Source organism: Oncorhynchus nerka, linkage group LG10, assembly GCF_034236695.1.
Source record: "Oncorhynchus nerka isolate Pitt River linkage group LG10, Oner_Uvic_2.0, whole genome shotgun sequence".
Lineage (NCBI taxonomy): Eukaryota > Metazoa > Chordata > Actinopteri > Salmoniformes > Salmonidae > Oncorhynchus > Oncorhynchus nerka.
Genome location: NC_088405.1, coordinates 52,034,642 through 52,055,063, shown reverse-complemented (window position 1 = coordinate 52,055,063; position 20,422 = coordinate 52,034,642). Strand labels below are relative to the sequence as shown.

Here is a 20,422-nt window from a genome sequence, read left to right as displayed (position 1 = left end):
CTATTGCGTATGAATGAGATGCAGCTCTTCATATTTACAGGACTGTCAGTGACATACTTCATCGATAGCTGACCCCCATCAGATGCTCATGTTAGGCTTGCCGTTATGATTTCCCCCTGTTAACTGAGGTTAGCACTCAAACACACTTCTCCTCCAACTCCACCCCCACCCCCAACTGTCCCAGGGGGCATATTAATCACAAGCCCTAAATACGGCCCCCTTCCCTCCCTGGTTGCTTCGATGCCCAGACATTAGACTTCTGTCTCAATCATTATCCACAGCCTGACACCTCTCTGGAAGACACCATACAGCACCTTGTTATCAAGGATGTGTCCACTACCTCTCACCGTGTGTGTGTGTGTGTGTGTGTGTGTGTGTGTGTGTGTGTGTGCGTGCGCGCGCGCGTGTGTGTGTGTGTGTGCGTGCGTGCGTGCGTGCGTGCGTGCGTGCGTGCGTATGTGTGCATTTTACTATACTTGTGAATACCAAAAGTCCTAACAATGATAGTAAACCAACAAATATTCAGAGAAGTTAGGACACTTTCCTCACTTGTAAAAAGGCTATTTTTAGGCATAGGTTTTAGGTTTATAATTAGGGCGAGGGTTAGAATTAGGGTTAGGAGTTAAGGTTAGGGTTAGGGTAAGGATCAGAGTTGTGTTAGGGGTTGGGGAGTAGTATAGTAAGACATGTTTCAGTTGATATCTGAAATGTATGTCGTTCACATTTTTTGTATGTTAAATATAAAATATGACCATAAGTACAGTAATACCCATCTCTGGGCTGCAGTCAGGCAGTCAGTATGCTGGCCAGACTCTGGCTGTGTCTGTGGTGTAGCCAGGGGCTCAGGTGGTAGCTGCCCTAATGAGGCCGAGCTGCTGGCTGCTGTCCTCAATCCAATGTGACGGCATCATCACAACCTCATCACAGAGTCTCTGTGATGACCTCCGAGTACTGAGTTCTGGCTTAGACGGACTGTGCCAGTACAGCAGGAACACATTCACAACGCGCAGAGATGAGGTGGCATAGAATATACTGCATACATTGTGCCCTCAGCCCACACACACAACCAGAAGAGAAGAAGGGGTGAGGATACAGAGCTGCATGAGATGAAGACAAATTTGATCTGACGCGAAAGAGAATAGGGACGTGTCATGAAAGAGAGTGTGACTGAGAGAGGTGGAGGTGGCAGGGGAGGCTATCTCTGTGTACACGGCTTTGGGTCCCATGGTGTAGTGCTCTGTGGTGCACAGAAATAGAGCCAGGCACACCAGTGAGATATTGTCCCTTTTAATTACACAGCATTCTCAAAAGTCTCCGAGCAACTTCCTCGCGCAGTTCACTGCTCTACCTGCAGGGCGTGTGTGTGTGTGTGAGATAGAAGCGGAGATAGAGATAGAAATAGAGAAAGAAAGAGAGAGAGAGGAGGAGGAGGATGGGGAGCGGGTGTATAACCTGTCTTATTGTGAATCTTTCAACCTGCTCAGTGAGCCATGTGGTTGCACTTGTAAACTCTCTGACAATACTTTATTACCTTGTCAGTCTATTAAAGCGGCTTCTACACAAGAGGAGATATAGGGAAATGGAGAGAGAGAGAGAGAGAGAGAGAGAGAGAGAGAGAGAGAGAGAGAAGCAACTGAGGGGAGGTGGACTTAGGGGAGGCAGGGAAAATAAATTGCCCACGCTGAAGGTCTATATCGGTCTGCTAATACAGGACTAGTAAAGGCCCAGTGCACTACTTTTGTGAAAAATATTAAACTAAATGTATTCGAGTGTTTACCGGCATTTGTAAATTGAGTTTGATAATTATCTGTACAAAACAGTTAATCTGATAATACTTGTGGAATATAAAAATGCTTGATGCGTTTTCCAGTTTCTTGAAATGCAACGTATCTCTATGTGATAACTGAAATGGTCTATTCAGTCCTTTTTAGTAGACACTTTTATCCAGAGGAACTTACTGAGTGCGTGCACACATTTTCATACTGGTCCCCAGCGGGAATCAATCCCCCAACCCTAGCATTGCGAGCTCCATGCTCTACCAACTGAGCCACATCATCACATCACATCATCACAAACCACTTGATGTCTCAATGTACTCAGTTACTGTATTGGTCGTTGTTTTTCTTCATGGTGATAGAAAGTCTGCAGGTACAAACCTGTCATGTACATTTACAAATACAGTCATGTACATTTACATTAAGTGGTTTGTAAGGATGGTAAATTAATACTGCACAACAAAATGTGGTTGTTTTCCATGTCATTTGTTCAAGAAAAATATTTAATTTGATGTGGATGTTTTGTGTCTTTGCCCATAACGTTGCATAACGTTGCACCTTTTGAGGACAGGATTTAGTTATTTCTGGATTCCATTCTAATGACAAGAAAGGGACAGGGCAACAACTCTTACAATTCCAACTATTGAATCCTGCAAGATACTGTTCTTAATTATACAACTACCTTTTTTTGCCAAAGCGGAGACACTGACTATTATTTTTTTTGCCTGTGCTACAGGGGTCTATATTGGTCAGCTAATACTAGTAAAGGCCCAGTGCGCTATTTTTGTCAAAACATACATTTTTCTATATTTTTTTCCCTTATTATTTTCAGCGCCCCTACTTCCCTCGGCTATGGTTGCAGATATAAATATTACAAATAGAGCTTACATTCCTTATTCTACATGTCAGAGATGCATGTTTGTTCTACCTAGCATATTTATGTCTGAATGTTCCAAAACCATGCGTCCGGCTAAAAGCGCTTAAGGTCTTCCAGAGGAGGCTTCTAGGGAGAACCATGCCACAAACCCAAGACTGTGCTCCACATAGCAAACTACAGATTAGCAGCTTCAAACACAGTGTTATCAAAGCAACATTCTGTTCAGAAAGCAACAACGGCAAAGAGGCTTTGCATCGTGTTTAAACAAGAAATGCATTATGATCTTGCTTTCAACCTGTCAGCCATGTTTGTGAAGGGCCAAGTCATATGTGAAGTTCAGAGGGCACCGCATGAGCAGACACAACAGGGGTGCATTCAGTAAGACAAAACTGTGTGTTCAACATTTAATTAAACGGAAACGGTACTGTACTGAACGACCAGTTGATGAATGTTGTGATTATGGTGGCCCAGAGGGACTCGTGTGCTGCACGAGTTTTGCCATTTCAAATGGTCACACCCATATCATCAGGCCACATCTTACCAACACATCAAACGGGAGTAAACGGACCTCAAAGGTTGTGGAAGAACTGTGCGCACCGTTTAGGGGAAACGTGTCGTTTAAATCGTCACGCAACGTAGCAAATTGAACGCACCAAAAATGTACCTTGATTGGATTTTAAGCTCACTGTCCTCAATGCAAGAGCCAATCAATGTGCCAGGTTCTGGCACAGGTACGGGCACATTGATTGTACCTTGAATCGAGGACAGTAAGTATTTAGAGGGGGAATTGGGATTTTGTGATTGCTTGCTTTCTCTCATTTTATCACAAGGGTACACAGTCTAGCTGTCTTTCAAAGCAGCATTCTGTAAACGTTAACTGTGTTCTGTGGTATATGCTGCCACCCCCTGAATAAATTCTGAACTGCATTGTAGTTGATTTCCATCTCATTATTTAGGTAGCCTACTCTTAAAATACTTCCAACAAATGTCTAAAACTGTTTTACATTGTTAAAAATAAAAACGATGTAAAGAATCCCTTCAGATAAAATGCAGAAAAGCTAGAGCTAAAATGTGATTGGTCAAAACGCTGTCCAATCACAACTTGTGTTTTCATGACGTACCAAGCATGGTATGAAAAATGGCGGCCTTGTGTAGTGAGTTTGGTGATTTAGTTCAAATAAAAAAACAACTGATATCTGTAATATCGCTTTGTAAAGAAAGAGGACTTGTACATAGCGTGAAATGGTAAGTAGCGCTCTTCGTTACGTTATTATGATCACTGTTCCTTTCAGTATACAATAGCTAGATTTGGTGATCTCACAGTTGTTAGCCAGCTAGCCAAAAAGATCCAACATTCTCGTTAATGTTATCGCTTGTCTTGTCTTAATTCATCGGAACGGTGCTGTCTGAATGTGGACAGACAGAGCTGTAAATTATATGGCTGTGAAAACGTACCTCAATCCAGGGAAGGAATATGTTTTTCTACTCCTAATCATCTTGAAATGATGAAAGGTGAATCGAGAATATTGAAATACTGCTAGTTTTTAATTAAACTGCCGTTTTCGTAAGCATACTAGGCTAGTTAATGCTAAGCAACCCAGTGGACTTAACAACACTTCTGGAACCTACTCACTCGGACACTACGCGTCACATTCTCATTGAATCCAATGGGCTGTTCTAGCATTAGCTACCCTAGCATGCTGGTGAAAACGGCAGTTTAATTCAAAACTAACCGTATTTCAGTCTTCTCAATGAACTTTTAATAATGTAGGGATGATTATGATGAGTAACGACATTCCATCCCTGGATTGAGTTGCGTTTTCCCCCCAGCCATATACCACTCCGGGTTCTGACTGTCCACATTCCGGTATAGCACCATTCCGACAAAAAAAAAGAGAAGGGGAAATAGTCTGATCCTTTTTTCATGATAGCTTGCAAGTTTAGTCATCCTGTTTTTTTTTCAGAGTCAAACATGAAGCCTTTATATTTTCTGAATACAGTAGGTAACACACAGAATGAACCACGTCAGTGATACCACCGATGTTTGTGTGACAATATTTCAGGGCATCAGAGTTGGCATTTTCCCTGGACCCCCTGCCCAAGAATGAACTACCCCCACCCACATTTTTTACTGAGGTTTGTGTCCAGTAATGGCTAGTTCACGATAATATTGTCCTCACAAATGCATGAACAAGCTGCTGATCTTTTTTTGAATTGATCGCCTTTGAATTGAAGGTCATTTGAATGTTTGTTACTGTCTCTCTTTACTCTGTCTGACCTCCTGGTTGTAGGAGGATGCTCAGGATCTGGATGCTCTCGGCCTGGCCAAGTCCTACTTTGACCTGAAAGAGTATGACCGAGCTGCCTACTTCCTTCGGGGCTGCTGCAGTCAGAAAGCATACTTCCTGTACATGTACTCCCGCTATCTGGTGAGATGAGGTTTCAGCATTCACAGTAACATCACCTCTAGAAATCTACTTAAAAAACAAAAATGAGAATAGAGATTTTTGCCTGAATCCTTGCAACTCCTCCATGATGTCCATCCTGTGTGTAGCCTGTCAATTCTGACAGGCTCTTATTTTTCCTTTGTTTTCCAGTCTGGGGAAAAGAAAAAAGACGATGAGACAGTGGACAGCCTGGGTGAGGAGCTAAGCTTTCTCTGCCGCCTCAATCAAAGCTTTGTCTCTAGACAGAGTTCAATGTCTTGATTGGTTCTATTTGTTTTGGTCTGTGATTGCCTTGCAGGGCCTCTGGAAAAAGGTCAGGTGCGGAACGAGGCTCTGCGGGAGCTGAGGGTGGAGTTGAGTAAGAAACACAGTGCTGGAGAGCTGGACGGATTCGCTCTGTACCTGTAAGCCCCTCCCACAATATCACACGCGCCCACTCAGTGGACTTGGACATGCCTAGTGACTCTTTAACCTCTTAAAACTGTAATGTCTTTGCGCGTGTGTGTTTACAGGTATGGGGTGGTGCTGCGGAAGCTGGATCTGCTGAAGGAGGCGGTGGATGTGTTTGTGGAGGCGACCCATGCCTTACCTCTACACTGGGGAGCGTGGTTGGAGCTCTGTAACCTCGTCACCAACATTGAAATGGTAACGCACACGTACTCACAACTTGAACAGATTCTCTTTTGTACCCAACTACAGTAGTTCCCAGATCTACTAGACTACAAAACATGTCCATGGGCTTCTATGGAATATTCCACTGATATACTTGTGCCTCCTCTCCATTTCGTCAGCTGAAGTCCCTGTCTCTGCCAGACTGTTGGATCAGAGACTTCTTCATGGCCCACATGTACACAGAGCTGCAGATGATCAAAGAGGCGCTGCAGAAATACCAGAGCCTGATAGAGGCAGGTTTCTCCAAGAGCACGTATATCATGTCACAGATCGCTGTGGCCTACCACAACATCCGCGGTGGGTTTATTTCACGCTTTGCTTTATCAATTTAAATGAGCACTATGAACAAATGTATTATTAACCTTCTCAAGCAGTTCCCGACGCATTTGATCCATCTTCGAGTCTGTGCTTTTCTTTTGTCATTTAGATATTGACCAGGCTCTGGCTCTGTTCAATGAGTTGCGGGAGCAGGATCCCTTTCGCGTTGAGAACATGGACACATTCTCCAACCTGCTCTATGTCAGGGTGAGACCCCACTGCTGCACCACAGTAATGCCTGTCTCCATCTGGAAGTCTCTCTGTTATTTTATTAACCTGTGTGTCTGTTGTTTCCACAGAGCATGAAGCCAGAGCTCAGCTACCTGGCCCACAACCTGGTGGAGATAGACAAGTACAGGGTAGAGACCTGCTGTGTCATCGGTAAGGGTCCCGTCACCACACAGCGGACCGAAAGCCACACCTCAACTCCAGACATGAACCCATATCAAAACGCTTACTATGTTCAGTGCAAGACCAAGGCCAAACAATGAGACTGAAACTAGACCTCCCAACAGTCTTAAGAGTGCAAGTGTTGTCTCTAACCAGCGCTCAAGTGTTGTCTGTCCTGTGTGTAGGGAACTACTACAGCCTGCGGTCGCAGCACGAAAAGGCAGCCTTGTACTTCCAGAGGGCTCTGAAGCTGAACCCTCGCTGCCTGGGGGCCTGGACTCTGATGGGCCACGAGTACATGGAGATGAAGAACACCTCTGCTGCCATCCAGGCCTACAGGTCAGACTGACACTCCACTATGGCCCGCTGCCATCTAGGCCTACAGGTCAGACTGACACTCCACTATGGCCCGCTGCCATCCGGGCCTACAGGTCAGACTGACACTCCACTATGGCCCACTGCCATTCAGGCCTACAGGTCAGACTGACAGTCCACTATGGCCCGCTGCCATCCAGGCCTACAGGTCAGACTGACACTCCACTATGGCCCACTGCCACCCAGGCCTACAGGTCAGACTGACACTCCACTATGGCCCACTGCCACCCAGGCCTACAGGTCAGACTGACACTCCACTATGGCCCTCTGCCATCCAGGCCTACAGGTCAGACTGACACTCCACTATGGCCCGCTGCCACCCAGGCTTACAGGTCAGACTGACAGTACACTATGGCCCGCTGCCACCCAGGCTTACAGGTCAGACTGACAGTCCACTATGGCCCGCTGCCACCCAGGCCTACAGGTCAGACTGACACTCTACTATGGCATGGCTCATCCTATGGGTCCCGGGGGAGTTGATCCCCATGGGGTTTTTAATAGTTCTGTGTATGTTTTCTTTGTTCAGGCACGCTATAGAAGTGAACAAGCGAGACTACCGTGCCTGGTATGGCCTGGGACAGACTTATGAGATCCTCAAGATGCCCTTCTACTGTCTGTACTACTATCGAAAGGCCCACCAGCTCAGGTGTGCATTTGTGTAAAAAAACAAAAACAAGGGAGAGTGTTTTTCTTGTTGGTGCTTTTTATCGTGTAGTTAAGTGTATTGCCAAATGGTCACATATTGTAGTGTGAATGACGTGTCACTGTGGCCCTCAGGCCCAATGACTCTCGTATGCTGGTTGCTCTGGGAGAGAGCTACGAGAAACTCTCACAGCACGTCGAGGCCAAGAAGGTTAGCAACAGCACCATCTCCGTCACTAGTTTTCCTTTTCCTGTATATTTCAATGTTATATTTTTGTCATTCCTGTAAGTTGTCATTTAAGTTCTATTCTTTCTTTTTGGCCAGTGTTACTGGAGGGCGTACTCTGTGGGGGACGTGGAGAGGATGGCCCTACTGAAGCTGGCAAAGTAAGGAGATCTTAGCGTGTACTTGTGTGTACCCGCTTAATGATGTGTTTTTGAGACTTGGTGCCGGGATTCAATCCAGTTGTGCTTTTTTTTTTTTTGACAGACTTCACGAGCAGCTTAACGAATCTGACGACGCGGCCCAGTGTTATATCATATACATCCAAGACATCTTCTCCTGTGGGGTGAGAAACCTAACTGTCCTCTGTGTGTGCATATACAGTCAGGTCCATAATTGCTGACACCCTTGATGAAGGCGAGGGAAAAAAGACTGTATAAATGCCTAATTTTATGCATGTTTTTTCCCTGAAATGATATCATTTTATAGTAATACCAATGCTCAGAGAAAGAGTCTTATAAAACAAATCTCAAAGATGGGGGAGGGGGTCAACATTATTGGCGCCCTGTTTTCTGTATAGGGATGGGCAACTTTGATGAGGGTGGGGGCCATATAAAATATAAACTCCTCATGAGGGGCTGCAGTTGCTCGTGTGTCTGCGTACCCACATCGCGAGCAAAACATTTTAGTGGTCCCCCTCTCGACAGCAAAGATAACATTTTGTGTAGCTCTACACATTTTTGCCATGGTTGTAGAGAATATGTTGCAGTTTTAAAGCAGGTATATTCTACTATGCCAACTCACAACAGTAAATTGAGACCCCCCCCCCCATAATTTATTTTTTTTGGATTCGAGGGCTCTAAGGCCACAAGTTTACCATCCCTGCTATAGCACTCTCCTTGCGAGGATAACGACACTGTGCCTTTTTCTAAAAATGGAAAGAAGGTATACCCAAATGCGCTTCAGCCCAGCTTAAACGAAAAGATTGGCTGTTGTAGTACAGTAGATGCTCAAATGCCCATGTGGGCTTGTTTACATTGGTCAGCCAAAACGCGCGCACAAATGAGCAATAGCTGAAGACAACCTCTATCCGCACCAACATATGGACCACGTCATCACGTTAATGAATGCTAATCATGCCTCAGCCTCAACTTTGAAATTCTGGTGAATTGAGGAAGTTGTTTCAGAGAGACACTTTGGATCGACTGCTTAGATTGTGTCGAGCCAAAGTATCTGAATGAACAGCTCTCTTTCGCATCTTTTTTTGTAATGACTTTATTTATTTTTATTGCTATTCAAGTGGAATGGATGTGTAGGAATTTTGAATGATGGTCATTACTCTTGCTTGAATAACCTGTGTAGTTGCTACTAGCGACTGTGTTGACATGAGTGGGACAGTCCCCTGCGAGGGTATGTACTGTAGGTGCTTCCTTTTTTTTCCCTACTTAAAGCTCTGATGAAGGCGATTCATGCCGAAACGTAAGACAACTTTTGTTTACGTGTCCCGTCAATAAACCTGTCAAATTTACGCAGCATTTGAGTGCACCTTTTTTTCTTCTCTTTTTTCTCCCGGATGGTCACCAAGGTTAAATGTCCTTGGGTAAGGAATATATTTTGGGATTTCCTTTTTCTGTTTTATGAGATTGGAGAACACTTTGGGAGGGATCTTAAGACCATTCCTCTGTACAGAATCTTTCCAGATCCTTGATGTCCTTTGTCTGTTTTAGACTGCCCTCTTTGATTCAAACCACAGGTTTTCAATGGGCTTCAAGTCCAGAGACTGAGATGGCCATTGCAAAATGTCGATTTTTGAGTAGTGCCTGGGTTTGTCTTGCTGGAAGATCCACTTGCGTTTTTGTCTAAAATGTCCTGATACTTGGTAGAGTTCATGTTGACCTTAACAATGCCACCTTTTTAGAGATTACTCGTTTAATAAAATATTCCTCTGAGCAATTGTATTAGTATAAAATCAATCATGTTTTGCTCATCTTTATCAAGGGTGCCAATAATTGACCTGACTGTATATAGGTATGTTTTGACCACCGAGTCAGTCTCTATGGCAAGGCCCACCCCCCCCTTGCACAGTTGGAGTTGGTGTGAAAGAGGTTTTGTGCCAACAGGAGCAGCTGGAGCATGCTGAGGTGAGCACGGCCCTGCGTTACCTGGGCCAGTACTACTTCAAAAACAAGCTCTATGACGAGGCGTCACTCTGTGCACAACGCTGCTGTGACTACAACGACGTAAGCGCTCCCTCTACAACCTCACTCTTCAAATTGAACCGGTAGTGTTCGTTACCTGTAACTTATTTTTGATATAATTAGATACACGCATACTGCTTGTCCTGTATAGGTAGTGTCAGTCTTGTCTGAGGTACGGTGTGTTCTTCCACCAGGCTCGTGAGGAAGGCAAGGCTCTGCTCCGACAGATCTCCCAGGTCAGAGACCAGACGGAGTCCTCAACCACAGACCTGTTAGGACCGCTCTCCTCCAACAACACTCCCATCAGGAGGGTGTCCCCCCTCGACTTGTCCTCCTTCACCCCCTGAGACAACACCTTCTCTATCCCACTGGCTAGCAAAAAGCCCCTCTTCACTTACTCAATGGGGACAACCTCATCTCTGCATTGTCATTGAAGAGATTTTTTGTAAATGACTACCCCTTTTATCTCTCGAAATAAATGTACATATTATCTGTGTAAGTTTACGTAGTGAAGTGCAGGAGTTGCCACTTTACTTTTGAATGTGATGAAGTGTCAGTGGAAACGGCATGGAGAATAAATTAATTTCTTTCCAAGATTGGTGCAGTAGTAACTAGATTATATCCCCAACAAAATAATTTGTTGACTGAGGAACAAAGACATTTTTAAAAATGGACAAAATGAGGAAGCAAGACATTGACAAGCGAGAATGTGATTTAAAATTGATTGTGTAACATGCAATTGAGTAGGAACTAATGTGCAAAAAGACCAGTTGTATGCAATCAGTCATACAACTAGAAGCTCCAATATCCTGCATTTTGACAAACATTACTCATTCAGACCGTAGATGTGTTTAATACTCAAACAAGATATTTGAAGTCCTCTACAACCTCTCTTCGGGGAGCCCCAGCTGTTCCATGTATATGATCGATTCCACTCAACTAATCATTAAGACACTTGAAGCAGGTGTGCTAGTTCAAATTGAACTGTCTAGGGGTCCACGAGGAGAGTTGAAGCTCCACAAAAACACATTCTATAGGAAGACACCTTTGTGTATATACAGTAACATTTGGAATAAAGTGACATATTTGAAACGTGCCATTACAAGTAAACATTTAAAATTGTTTGCATAATGGTATAAGAATATAAATACAGACTCCTGATTTTCAGCTCTCAAGTTAGCACTTTGTGACCCTGTGGGAGCGCAGAACCCGTGAGTAGCGTGTGGTTTGATCCTCACGGCGTCCCTGTTTGTTTCGTGACGGGGTGGGAAAAGGGAGAGGAAGAAGGGTCTTTTCTCTGGGGGCTGGTTCTCCACGTTGCCCGCTGTTGCCCCTGCCCCACAGCCCCTCTTCTTACAGGAGCCGGGCGTCTGCATCTGGGCCAGGCACTCTGCCTTCCTCCTCAGGTCAGCCTTGACCAGCAGCAGGCCGTTCTGCAGCTCCACCAAGGTCTGGTCCTGAGGGGAGGGACAGGAGGGGATGGACAGGAGTGGACAGGGTTAGAGAGGATGGCGGGAGGGTGAGTGGAAGGAGAAACGCCACCTGGTGCAGTTGTGTTAAACCTGACAGTGGGTTGAGTAACAGGTAGTAAGAGGAAAGAAGAAGAGGGGGAGAAACAATGAAAAGGTATTGGTCTAGGGAAGTGTCCACAGATTGAAACATCTCTTCACACTGTGGGAAATCATAGAACTGGTAGGGGAAACTAATAAACAAGATATTTTTCAGAGTAACAGAAATGTCAGATGCAAAGACACACAAACTAGCAGCAGCCCCGCCCAACCCTAGTTCCCTACCTCAATGCCGAGCAACAAAGTCCAACCCTGGCTCGAGGGAGAATTATATGCTTTAACGTGTACCTGTTTGGCCAGTGTGCCGTCTGCAGCTGCGAGCGCATGGCGCAGCCTCTCCCCGTCTGTGTTGCGGCAGCATGCCCTCTCTCCAGACTGCAGGTTCAAACCCAGCTTCTGCAGGTCCAGACGCAACCGACGCAGGTTCTGCAGGAGAAGCACAAACATGTTTCAACCCCAGTAACCGGTTATAGTGTTTTGTGCAGAATGTCAGAGGGGAACGTGTGAGAGAAGACCAGGACTCTGGGCTGGAGTGCTGACCTTTTGGCCCTCGACCAGCTTGCGGTTGGCAGTGTTGGTCAGGGCGTCTGAGGGCTCTGGTGGTGTGCACTGCCGCTGGATACACCTCAGCTCTGGGAGACAAAAATAGAATACTAGTTAGAAAGATCCAACTCCAATCAACACGTCAACGGTTTAGACTTCCCTCTTGTTCCCACACTCCTTATCCTGTCCCTCCCTTTCTTCTAACCTTGTTTTGTCTCCAACAGCTCGGCGCGACACTGGTCCAGCTCAGCCCTCACTCTGCTCAACTCTCCTGTGGTTGTGGAGGCCAGGCGCTGGGAGCGACGGGGGGCGGGTTCCTCCGAGACTCCTCCCAGGGCCATGGGTGGGAAGAGGGGAAGGGGGGCTGGCTCTGCTGGGGCTACCCCTACCTTCGCCAAGGCAGCAGTCAGAGCCACTATCTGTTCATCACGCTCCTGGGATGGGTGGGAATGTGGAAAAGAATCAACCTTCCGTAGCATGAGAATGCCACCATTTTAAAACCAACTGAAATAGCTGATAACGCATCACCGAAAGACTGTCCTATCCCGCTCACCTCGATTTCCTGGTTGTAGTATCTCCGGAGGCTTTTCTGGAGGTTGTTGATCTTGTCCTCAAACCTCTCCTCCAACAGAGCCCTCTCTGTCTCCAGGGTCTGGCTGAAGTCCTTCTCCATACCACAGATCACCTCCATCATCTCAGAGAACACCTGCTCCCTGATGGTGGCCTCCAGCACCTCCTTCTCCTCCCGCTGGCGCTGCACCTCCCTCTTCAGCACCTCGATGGCCCGCAGCAGAGCCTGAAAACAGCAGACGTGACTCAGTCATGCACACTGGTTGAGCTACAGGTCTTCACATGCCTACCAGTTGACCATTTCTTCACAAGAGGGGAGGACATACATGAAGAGAGGACATACATCTGAATCGAACATGGTGATGTCCCCCTCTTCACCATCACTGTCCTCGTCTTCCTCCATCAGAGTGCTGTCATTGGAGTGAGGCTGGGGCTCCCGCAGCAGGGACAGGATGTAGGCCACCCGGGTCTTAGTGGACGGCCCATGGACCAGCTGAGAGAGGAGACAGACCACACCGACGTAGATCAAAACAATCTGCGTTTTATATTGAAAGTGTTTTTTTCCTTTTTCCTCGAGAGATGAGGGGTGTGCGTGCACCTATAGTGTTTCCTTCACACAAAATATATTAGTGCAACACATTCGGCAGGAAATCATTTTCATCAGTTGAAAGAAGTGCAACGCTATTTGCCTAGCAGCCACACAAGTAAATTAGATTACAATGAAAATGCAAGGTATTTTTTTGCAAAAAAAGATGCATGGCCATTATTTCTAAAATGTAGCCAGCTACATTTCCACATTTTTGATTGAAGCTAATCTTGCATTTTAACTTGCTACTGTAGAAAAACTACACTGGAGGAAGGTGTCGGAGAAATTTAGCCTACACATCAGTCAGAGCCCTATCTGGTGATTCAATGACAAGAACAAAGCTATTTTATCCAAGAGGAGAGATGCAACTGAAGCACAAAAATCAGTCCTTTTCCATTCATGATTTGGAGCAACCAGATTGAAGCAGAGCAGAATTTACAATAAGAGACATTGTAGATCTGCGTTTACAAAACGCAGCAAGATATTTTTTCTGCTTTTTACCTTTCCTGCGTGAAAAATGCTAAATTCTGCATTAACGATCTCTGCAAACGTCACAACTACACCCACTGACCGGCTCTCTCTGATGCCAGGGCTGTGTAACTGCAAAGTAAGGCATGGTGAGATGGGTTTGTACCTGTGTGGCGATGGCAGAGAACTTGAGGGCCTGGAGGGTCTCGTCGTAGGTCGAAGCACAGGGGTTGATGTTGACCACCATACTGGACCGCCCGCGGCCGCAGAAGAAGCCCTGAAGCACTCGGGTCAGTTTACAGTCTCTGAACGGCACCACCTGAAGGGCTCGTGGCCTGTAGGGACAGGAGAATGGGTTCAACGGGAGACCACATGGACAGCACATTTTATACTAGAGGTTGGCCGATTTCAAGTTTATAACATTCGGAAATCGGTATTTTTGGATGCCGATTTGGCCGTTTTTTAAAACACCTTTATTTAACTCGGCAAGTCAGTATTTTATTTTTACCTTTATTTTACTAGGCAAGTCAGTTAAGAACACGTTCTTATTTTCAATGACGGCCTAGGAACAGTGGGTTAACTGCCTTGTTCAGGGGCAGAACGACCGATTTTTTACCTTGTCAGCTCGGGATTCAATCTTGCAACCTTACAGTTAACTAGTCCAACGCTCTAACCACCTGATTACATTGCACTCCACGAGGAGACTGCCTGTTACACGAATGCAGTAAGTCAAGGTAAGTTGCTAGCTAGCATTAAACTTATCTTATAAAAAACAATCAATCATAATCACTAGTGAACTACACATGGTAGATGATATTACTAGTTTATCTAGCGTGTCCTGCTTTGCATATAATCGATGTGGTGCGTATTCGCAAAAAAAGTCTTGCTCCAACGTGCACCTAACCATAAACACCAATGCTTTTCTTAAAATCAATACACAGAAGTATATATATTTTAAACCTGCATATTTTGCTAAAAGAAATCCAGGTTAGCAGGCAATATTACCCAGGTGAAATTGTGTCACTTCTCTTGCGTTCATTGCACGCAGTCGGGGTATATGAAACATTTTGAGCTGCCTAATTTGCCAGAATTTACATAATTATGACAGAACATTGACGGTTGTGCAATGTAACAGGAATATTTATACTTATGGAAGCCACCCGTTAGATAAATACAGAACGGTTCCGTATTTCACTGAAAGAATAAACGGCTTGTATTCGATATGATAGTTTCCGGATTCCATATTAATGACCTACGGCTTGTATTTCTGGGTGTTATGATGTTATAATTAATTCTATGATTTGATAGAGCAGTCTGACTGAGCGATGGTAGGCAGCAGCAGGCTCGTAAGCAATCATTCAAACAGCACTTTCGTACGTTTGACAGCAGCTCTTCGCAATGCTTCAAGCATTGAGCTGTTTATGACTTCAAGCCTATCAACTCCCGAGATTAGGCTGGTGTAACCGATGTGAAATGGCTAGCTAGTTAGCGGGGTGCGCACTAATAGCGCTTCAAACGTCACTCGCTCTGAGACTTGGAGTGGTTGTTCCCCTTGCTCTGTATGGGTAACGCTGCCTCGAGGGTGGCTGTTGTCGATGTGTTCCTGGTTCAAGCCCAGGTAGGGGCGAGGAGAGGGACGGAAGCTATACTGTTACACTGGCAATACTAAAGTGCCTATAAGAACATCCAACAGTCAAAGGTTAATGAAATACAAATGGTAGGGAGAGAAATAGTCCTATAATAACTACAACCTAAAACTTCTTAACTGGGAATATTGAAGACTCATGTTAAAAGGAACAACCAGCTTTCATGTTCTCTTGTTCTGAGCAAGGAACTTAAACATAAGCTTTCTTACATGGCATATATTCCACTTTCACTTTCTCCAACACTTTGTTTTTGCATTATTTAAACCAAATTGAACATGTTTCATTATTTATTTGAGGCTAAATTGATTTATTATATGAAGTTAAAATAAGTGTTAATTCAGTATTGTTGTAATTGTCATTATTACATAGATTATATATATATATATATATATTTTATTTCTTTCGGCATCGGCCTTTTTTGGTCTCTATTTTATACCCCCCTCCGTCTCAGCCTCCAGTATATATGAAACAGTCGATGTGCCGGGGGCTAGGGTCAGTCTTATATCTGGTGTAATTCTCCTGTCTTATCCAGTGTCCTGTGTGAATGTAAGTATGCTCCCTTTAATCTAATTCTCTCCAGGGGGCTTAATGGACATGTACTGTATAATCTCCACCCGACCAGAAGAGCACTGGCCACTCCTCAGAGCCTGGTTCCTCTCTGGGTTTCTTCCCAGGTTCCTGCCTTTTTAGGGAGTTTTTCCTAGTCACTGTGCTTCTACATCGGCATTGGGGGTTTTAGGCTGGGTTTCTGTACAAGCACTTAGTGACATCTGCTGATGTCAAAAGGGCTTTCTAAATTTCATTTGATTGATGCATTTGATGAATTCCTGTTGTTCTGGCATAGAGTGTGTGTAGCCTACTTATTGTTCTGGTTGTGCCTCAGAGCAGAGATACAGCGGCCCAGGGTGTGGAGGGAGGTGTTGATGTTGTTGGCCTCCTTCATCCGCTCCCCGTTGCGCTGCTCTTTACAACGCTCTGAGCCAGCCAGGTCACAGACAGACAGCCTAGTGGGACAGAATCACTATTACTAATGCCAGGCCATGGACACTCAGGATAAGACAGTGGGCCGGAGAATGAGAAGCCTGGATGGGACGTACTCGCTGACGCGTGTGGCCTGGCCCCGGTCAGCCTCTGGGTGGACGTGCAGGATCCGGGTGGAGAAGATGCTGTGGCTGCGGCTGGAGTTGTGGTTGAGGTGAGTGCTGGCAAAGCTCTGGTTCCTCCGGCCAGCTCTGAGCACTCTCCAAGCCTCCTCTGCACTGCGGACCTGCACCCAGGTGAGGTCTGCAAAACGGTCAGTAATGTGAACAAACTACAACGAAAAGCTCTCCAGGATGATCTGCATAATATTGATCACAATTAGAAACCATTCTCTTTGTGAACATAAGTGTGTGTGTTACCTTTCACGTAAGGGTTCCCTTGCTTGTCGTCACTCAGCCGCAGAGTGGCCCTCTTCTTGGGCTGCAGGGAGGGCGGAGTCTCCAGCAGGTCGTACAGGAATTCGTTGTAGATCTCGTAGAAGGCCACCCACACAGAGAACTGCACTCCCTCCTCCAGGTCCTCCCCTCCACTGTGGGACAAGCTGTCAGGCTCCAGCAACACACTGTCTGAGTCTGCCGGGAGCGAGAGACAAGGGCATGTTGAGCAGTGGATAGGCAACCACCAGGATTATACAAAAAGGAACACCACATATTTCTAATGACTATACAATAATAATAAGCAGCTTTGTAAAGCTGTGTACATAGGCCTAACTCTAGACTCTGCTTTAGGGCCCACTGGGCGTCAGAGACCCGAGCAATGTGACATCCAGAACATTACCTTCGATGTGGCTGGTTATGGAGAGTCCACCAATGCCGCTGTCCCAGGTACTGGTGCCGTCACGCATCCGAGAAGTCATGCCACCCTCCTGTGATAGACACGGGGTGGGGGGGTAGTGCACGTGTCACAACGTGACTTGCAGCAACCTGGCCGTAAAAGAACCACTCATCTAATGCGCCCACACTTCACTTCCTGACCCGTTCTCCTCTCACCTCTTTGAGCAGAGAGTCTCTGCGGATCTCCTCAGCCCGGACCTCACCGGCATCCAGCTGGCGTACCTCCTGGTAGAGGGCAGGCTTGAGGTCCATGGCCCCGTACAGGCGGCCCTGCAGCTTCCTGAACACAGACACCAGGGCTCTGGGAAGGAGGCCTGCCTCTCGACCCACTCCTACAGGGGGAAAGGTCACGTCAGCGCTCGGTGAGATCTCCACTGTTAATATGGTCATATACTTACCAAACAGATAAACACACTGCAGTAGAAACGCTTGCCTTTCTGTGGTTACATCAACAATCCAATCTCACCCTGAACGGTGTAGGTCTTGCCAGAGTTGGTGACACCGTATGTGTAGAGGAGACGGCTCTCGCCACGAAGCACGTCTCTCACCATCTCCTTCATTGTGCTCTCATAGAAGTCCTGTTGTGTGGTCTCCGGGCCAAAGATCTGCAGAGGTACATATGAAAAGACGCCAGTGAAGTATTGTGTGTAAAGTCTTTCATCTCTCAGGTTGTTTATGAACGGGAATCGGTTACCCGAGAGAAGCTGAATTTGTGCACGCTCTGGGCGACTCCCCTCTCTGCACACTTCATGTTCTGGGAGTCTTTGGGGGCTTTGAGCATCAGGCTCTCTTCGTTTTGCACACACACACAGCCCTGAAATGAGAGGAAGGAAAATGACACGTCTTGACTGTGAGAATGTCATAATGAGCGAGACGCAATGATTAAGTGCAGATCGTACCTGTTCCTCTCCTCTTTCCTTCTCTCCCTCAGTCAGAGGGCGGATACGCAGAAACACCCTCACTCTGTCAGTGCTCCCCTCATCACCGTTGCCTTGTCTGGCCACTCCAGGCTTCCCCAACATTTTCTAAATATTGGACAGATATGTGCGACAGTACTGTACTTCTGCGATGAGCAATAGAGTTGTATGTATCGCTGAACATTTTCATACTATAAGCCTATCACAGATCCCCTTTTGTGTAAATCAGCTACACACTTAGAAAGTATCAATGGAAAGTGGTGTTTGAGGTGCAAAATGTTTGAATTAATAAATGACAAGGAGAAGAAAAAAACAACAGACAGGATTGATAGGTCAGACAGACGGTCAGAATGGCTCTGAGCATTTCTGAGAAAATGGTCACTAAGCAAATGGTTTGTAACTTTTGACCAGAGGATAAAGGATTACAGTGTTTGTGTGTTATAAAGTTCTTATTGTGAAAAGATGGCCTCTCTCGTTGCTGTGTGACAAGTTGTTGGAGGGCATCACGCCCAATAAATAACTGTCCAGCGTCTACCCTAAAGCCTTTTGCAAAGAAAAGGGACACAGTCTGGGAAAACTCAAACACTCACAAATAGTCTCCAACTTATAAAACAGCGGTAGCAGAAGAGTCAGTGACAAAAGCGTTCACCAGAAACAGGCAGTCATCACAATGCTGTGTTACTTTCGCTGATGTACCGGTAAGGCCTGTAATAAAAGGAACCTTTGGTATCTTTTGAGCACAGTGTTATTACTTCAGTTAAGGCCTCCCACCTCTCTGATGGATGGCCGATGTTCTAGCCCCGGGGAGATGATGGAGAGCTCAGGCAGAGTGACCCCGTTCAGTCGGCCTCCGATGTCAGCTGCCGTGGACTCAAACACAGCCATGCCATCTTCCTCGTTAGACAGGACTCCACACGGAGACGCCAGAGATAATGCCATAATAACCTGGTGGGTGGCTGAATTAAGATTCTGGGATCACAGAGCTGTCAAGGGTAAGTGAAATCTACATCAACAGGTTTATCAGGTTTACTTAGTTAGTTGGTGCAAAGGGTCCACTGTCATATACACACACAAGGCAATCTGTTAGAAGGGGACCTTACATAAATTGAGGGCCAAAAGTAAAGTTTGCAGGTCTGAAAAAGACAAGACCTGTGTTTATTCTAGAGGTGTGTTATCACGGTTTGTTTTCCGAGCTCAAAAGTGGTTTACTGTCCAACCTCATCTGTTGCGTAGAGCCAGTTAACGTTATTGTTATGCCTCAATCCGAAATGGAATGACGGCATTGTTACTTTTAGACATAAAAGTAGCTACAGGACTGTTGCTGCAGCGTTGAAAATGCAGCCAAGATTTTTGAACCCACATAAAAGCAATCCATTGGCTGTCTGTTATTGGCAGGTACACGCAAGCAGACGCGCTGGTTTGTTGAGCTAGCTAACATTAAATAGTTACCGTCAGGTAGTTCATCGTTTCTTAATAATAATTCAATTACTTAGTTATGTGTTGAGGCTTCTTTTTTTTCATTCTTCATGTGTCTAGCTGGCGGATTAGCAAAAACAAGCTATCCTAGTAGTTGCTACCGTAGACAGTTACTGTTAACGTTAGTTAGCAAAGCCAAGGTCCTTCGCTTCAGGCTTCTTTATCAAGTCAAAGCTGAATTATTTACCTCGCCAGTCAAGGGGGTGTACCGGTTTGAGTGGCGTCTGTGAGTTCTCCTGGTAATTGCCCCAAAAAATCGAACTTTTGAAACCGAAACAATTTACTCGATCTAGCCATGAACAGTCCACCTGGCAATGTCCCCTTGTTAGCCTTCGCGCACAGCCACTTCCCCCAACGCGACTACTGATTCAACCAATTCAAACATCGCGCTTCATGTGCACAACCAATCACAGGAAAAAGGTTACACGAATGCTGACCAATACGAAGTTCGTGGCTACAGACAATAGTGTTCTATTGGTCCACTAAAATGACTAAAGAATGCGAATTTAGAACGTGTTTCTTTTATCACTTGAATGTTTTTGTTATTTGTGGGTTATTTTATATATCCAAATACTGTCTGTTATTTAGGAAAATGCCATTTGCATTGACCCTTGTCCTGGATTTTTTTTTTAATTAATCCGGACCGGTTGTAGTCCAAGACTATGACTAGGTTTTGTCTGGTCAGGGTGAAAAACTAGCCCTATCAAATCTAAGGGGAACTGCTGAAAGAGGGAAAGGGTGATTTTGTGGTTAGAGAGCAATAACACTATATGCTGTGAGTACAGGGGTGGGATTTCTGTCACCAATGTAGCAATGAGGGTTTGAAAAGAAAACTTGAACCAGGCAGCATCGCTGGA

The 20,422-nt window shown here is 45.6% G+C and overlaps 2 protein-coding genes across 2 annotated transcripts; one reads left to right on the top strand and one right to left on the bottom strand.

Moving 5' to 3' along the window:
• Positions 1-3,760: 3,760 nt before the first annotated feature.
• On the top strand, positions 3,761-10,511 carry LOC115135522 (cell division cycle protein 23 homolog). The gene is made up of 16 exons (XM_029670298.2): positions 3,761-3,897; positions 4,716-4,788; positions 4,944-5,081; positions 5,250-5,292; positions 5,398-5,503; positions 5,612-5,744; positions 5,891-6,068; positions 6,199-6,296; positions 6,389-6,470; positions 6,665-6,818; positions 7,381-7,500; positions 7,632-7,707; positions 7,822-7,883; positions 7,987-8,065; positions 9,840-9,959; positions 10,112-10,511. The coding sequence occupies exons 1-16, from the start codon at positions 3,791-3,793 to the stop codon at positions 10,262-10,264; spliced, it is 1,722 nt and encodes a 573-aa protein (XP_029526158.2). The 5' UTR covers positions 3,761-3,790; the 3' UTR covers positions 10,265-10,511.
• A 488-nt stretch (positions 10,512-10,999) lies between these two features.
• LOC115135521 (kinesin-like protein KIF20A) lies at positions 11,000-19,923 on the bottom strand. The gene is given in 18 exon segments (XM_029670291.2): positions 11,000-11,182; positions 11,185-11,374; positions 11,774-11,911; positions 12,026-12,117; positions 12,234-12,462; positions 12,582-12,824; positions 12,942-13,091; positions 13,819-13,987; positions 16,159-16,302; positions 16,396-16,582; positions 16,699-16,911; positions 17,117-17,204; positions 17,329-17,504; positions 17,639-17,777; positions 17,867-17,986; positions 18,072-18,197; positions 18,861-19,045; positions 19,753-19,923. Coding segments are annotated over 17 exon segments (2,661 nt in total). The 5' UTR covers positions 19,029-19,045; positions 19,753-19,923; the 3' UTR covers positions 11,000-11,093.
• Between the last annotated feature and the right edge of the window lie 499 nt (positions 19,924-20,422).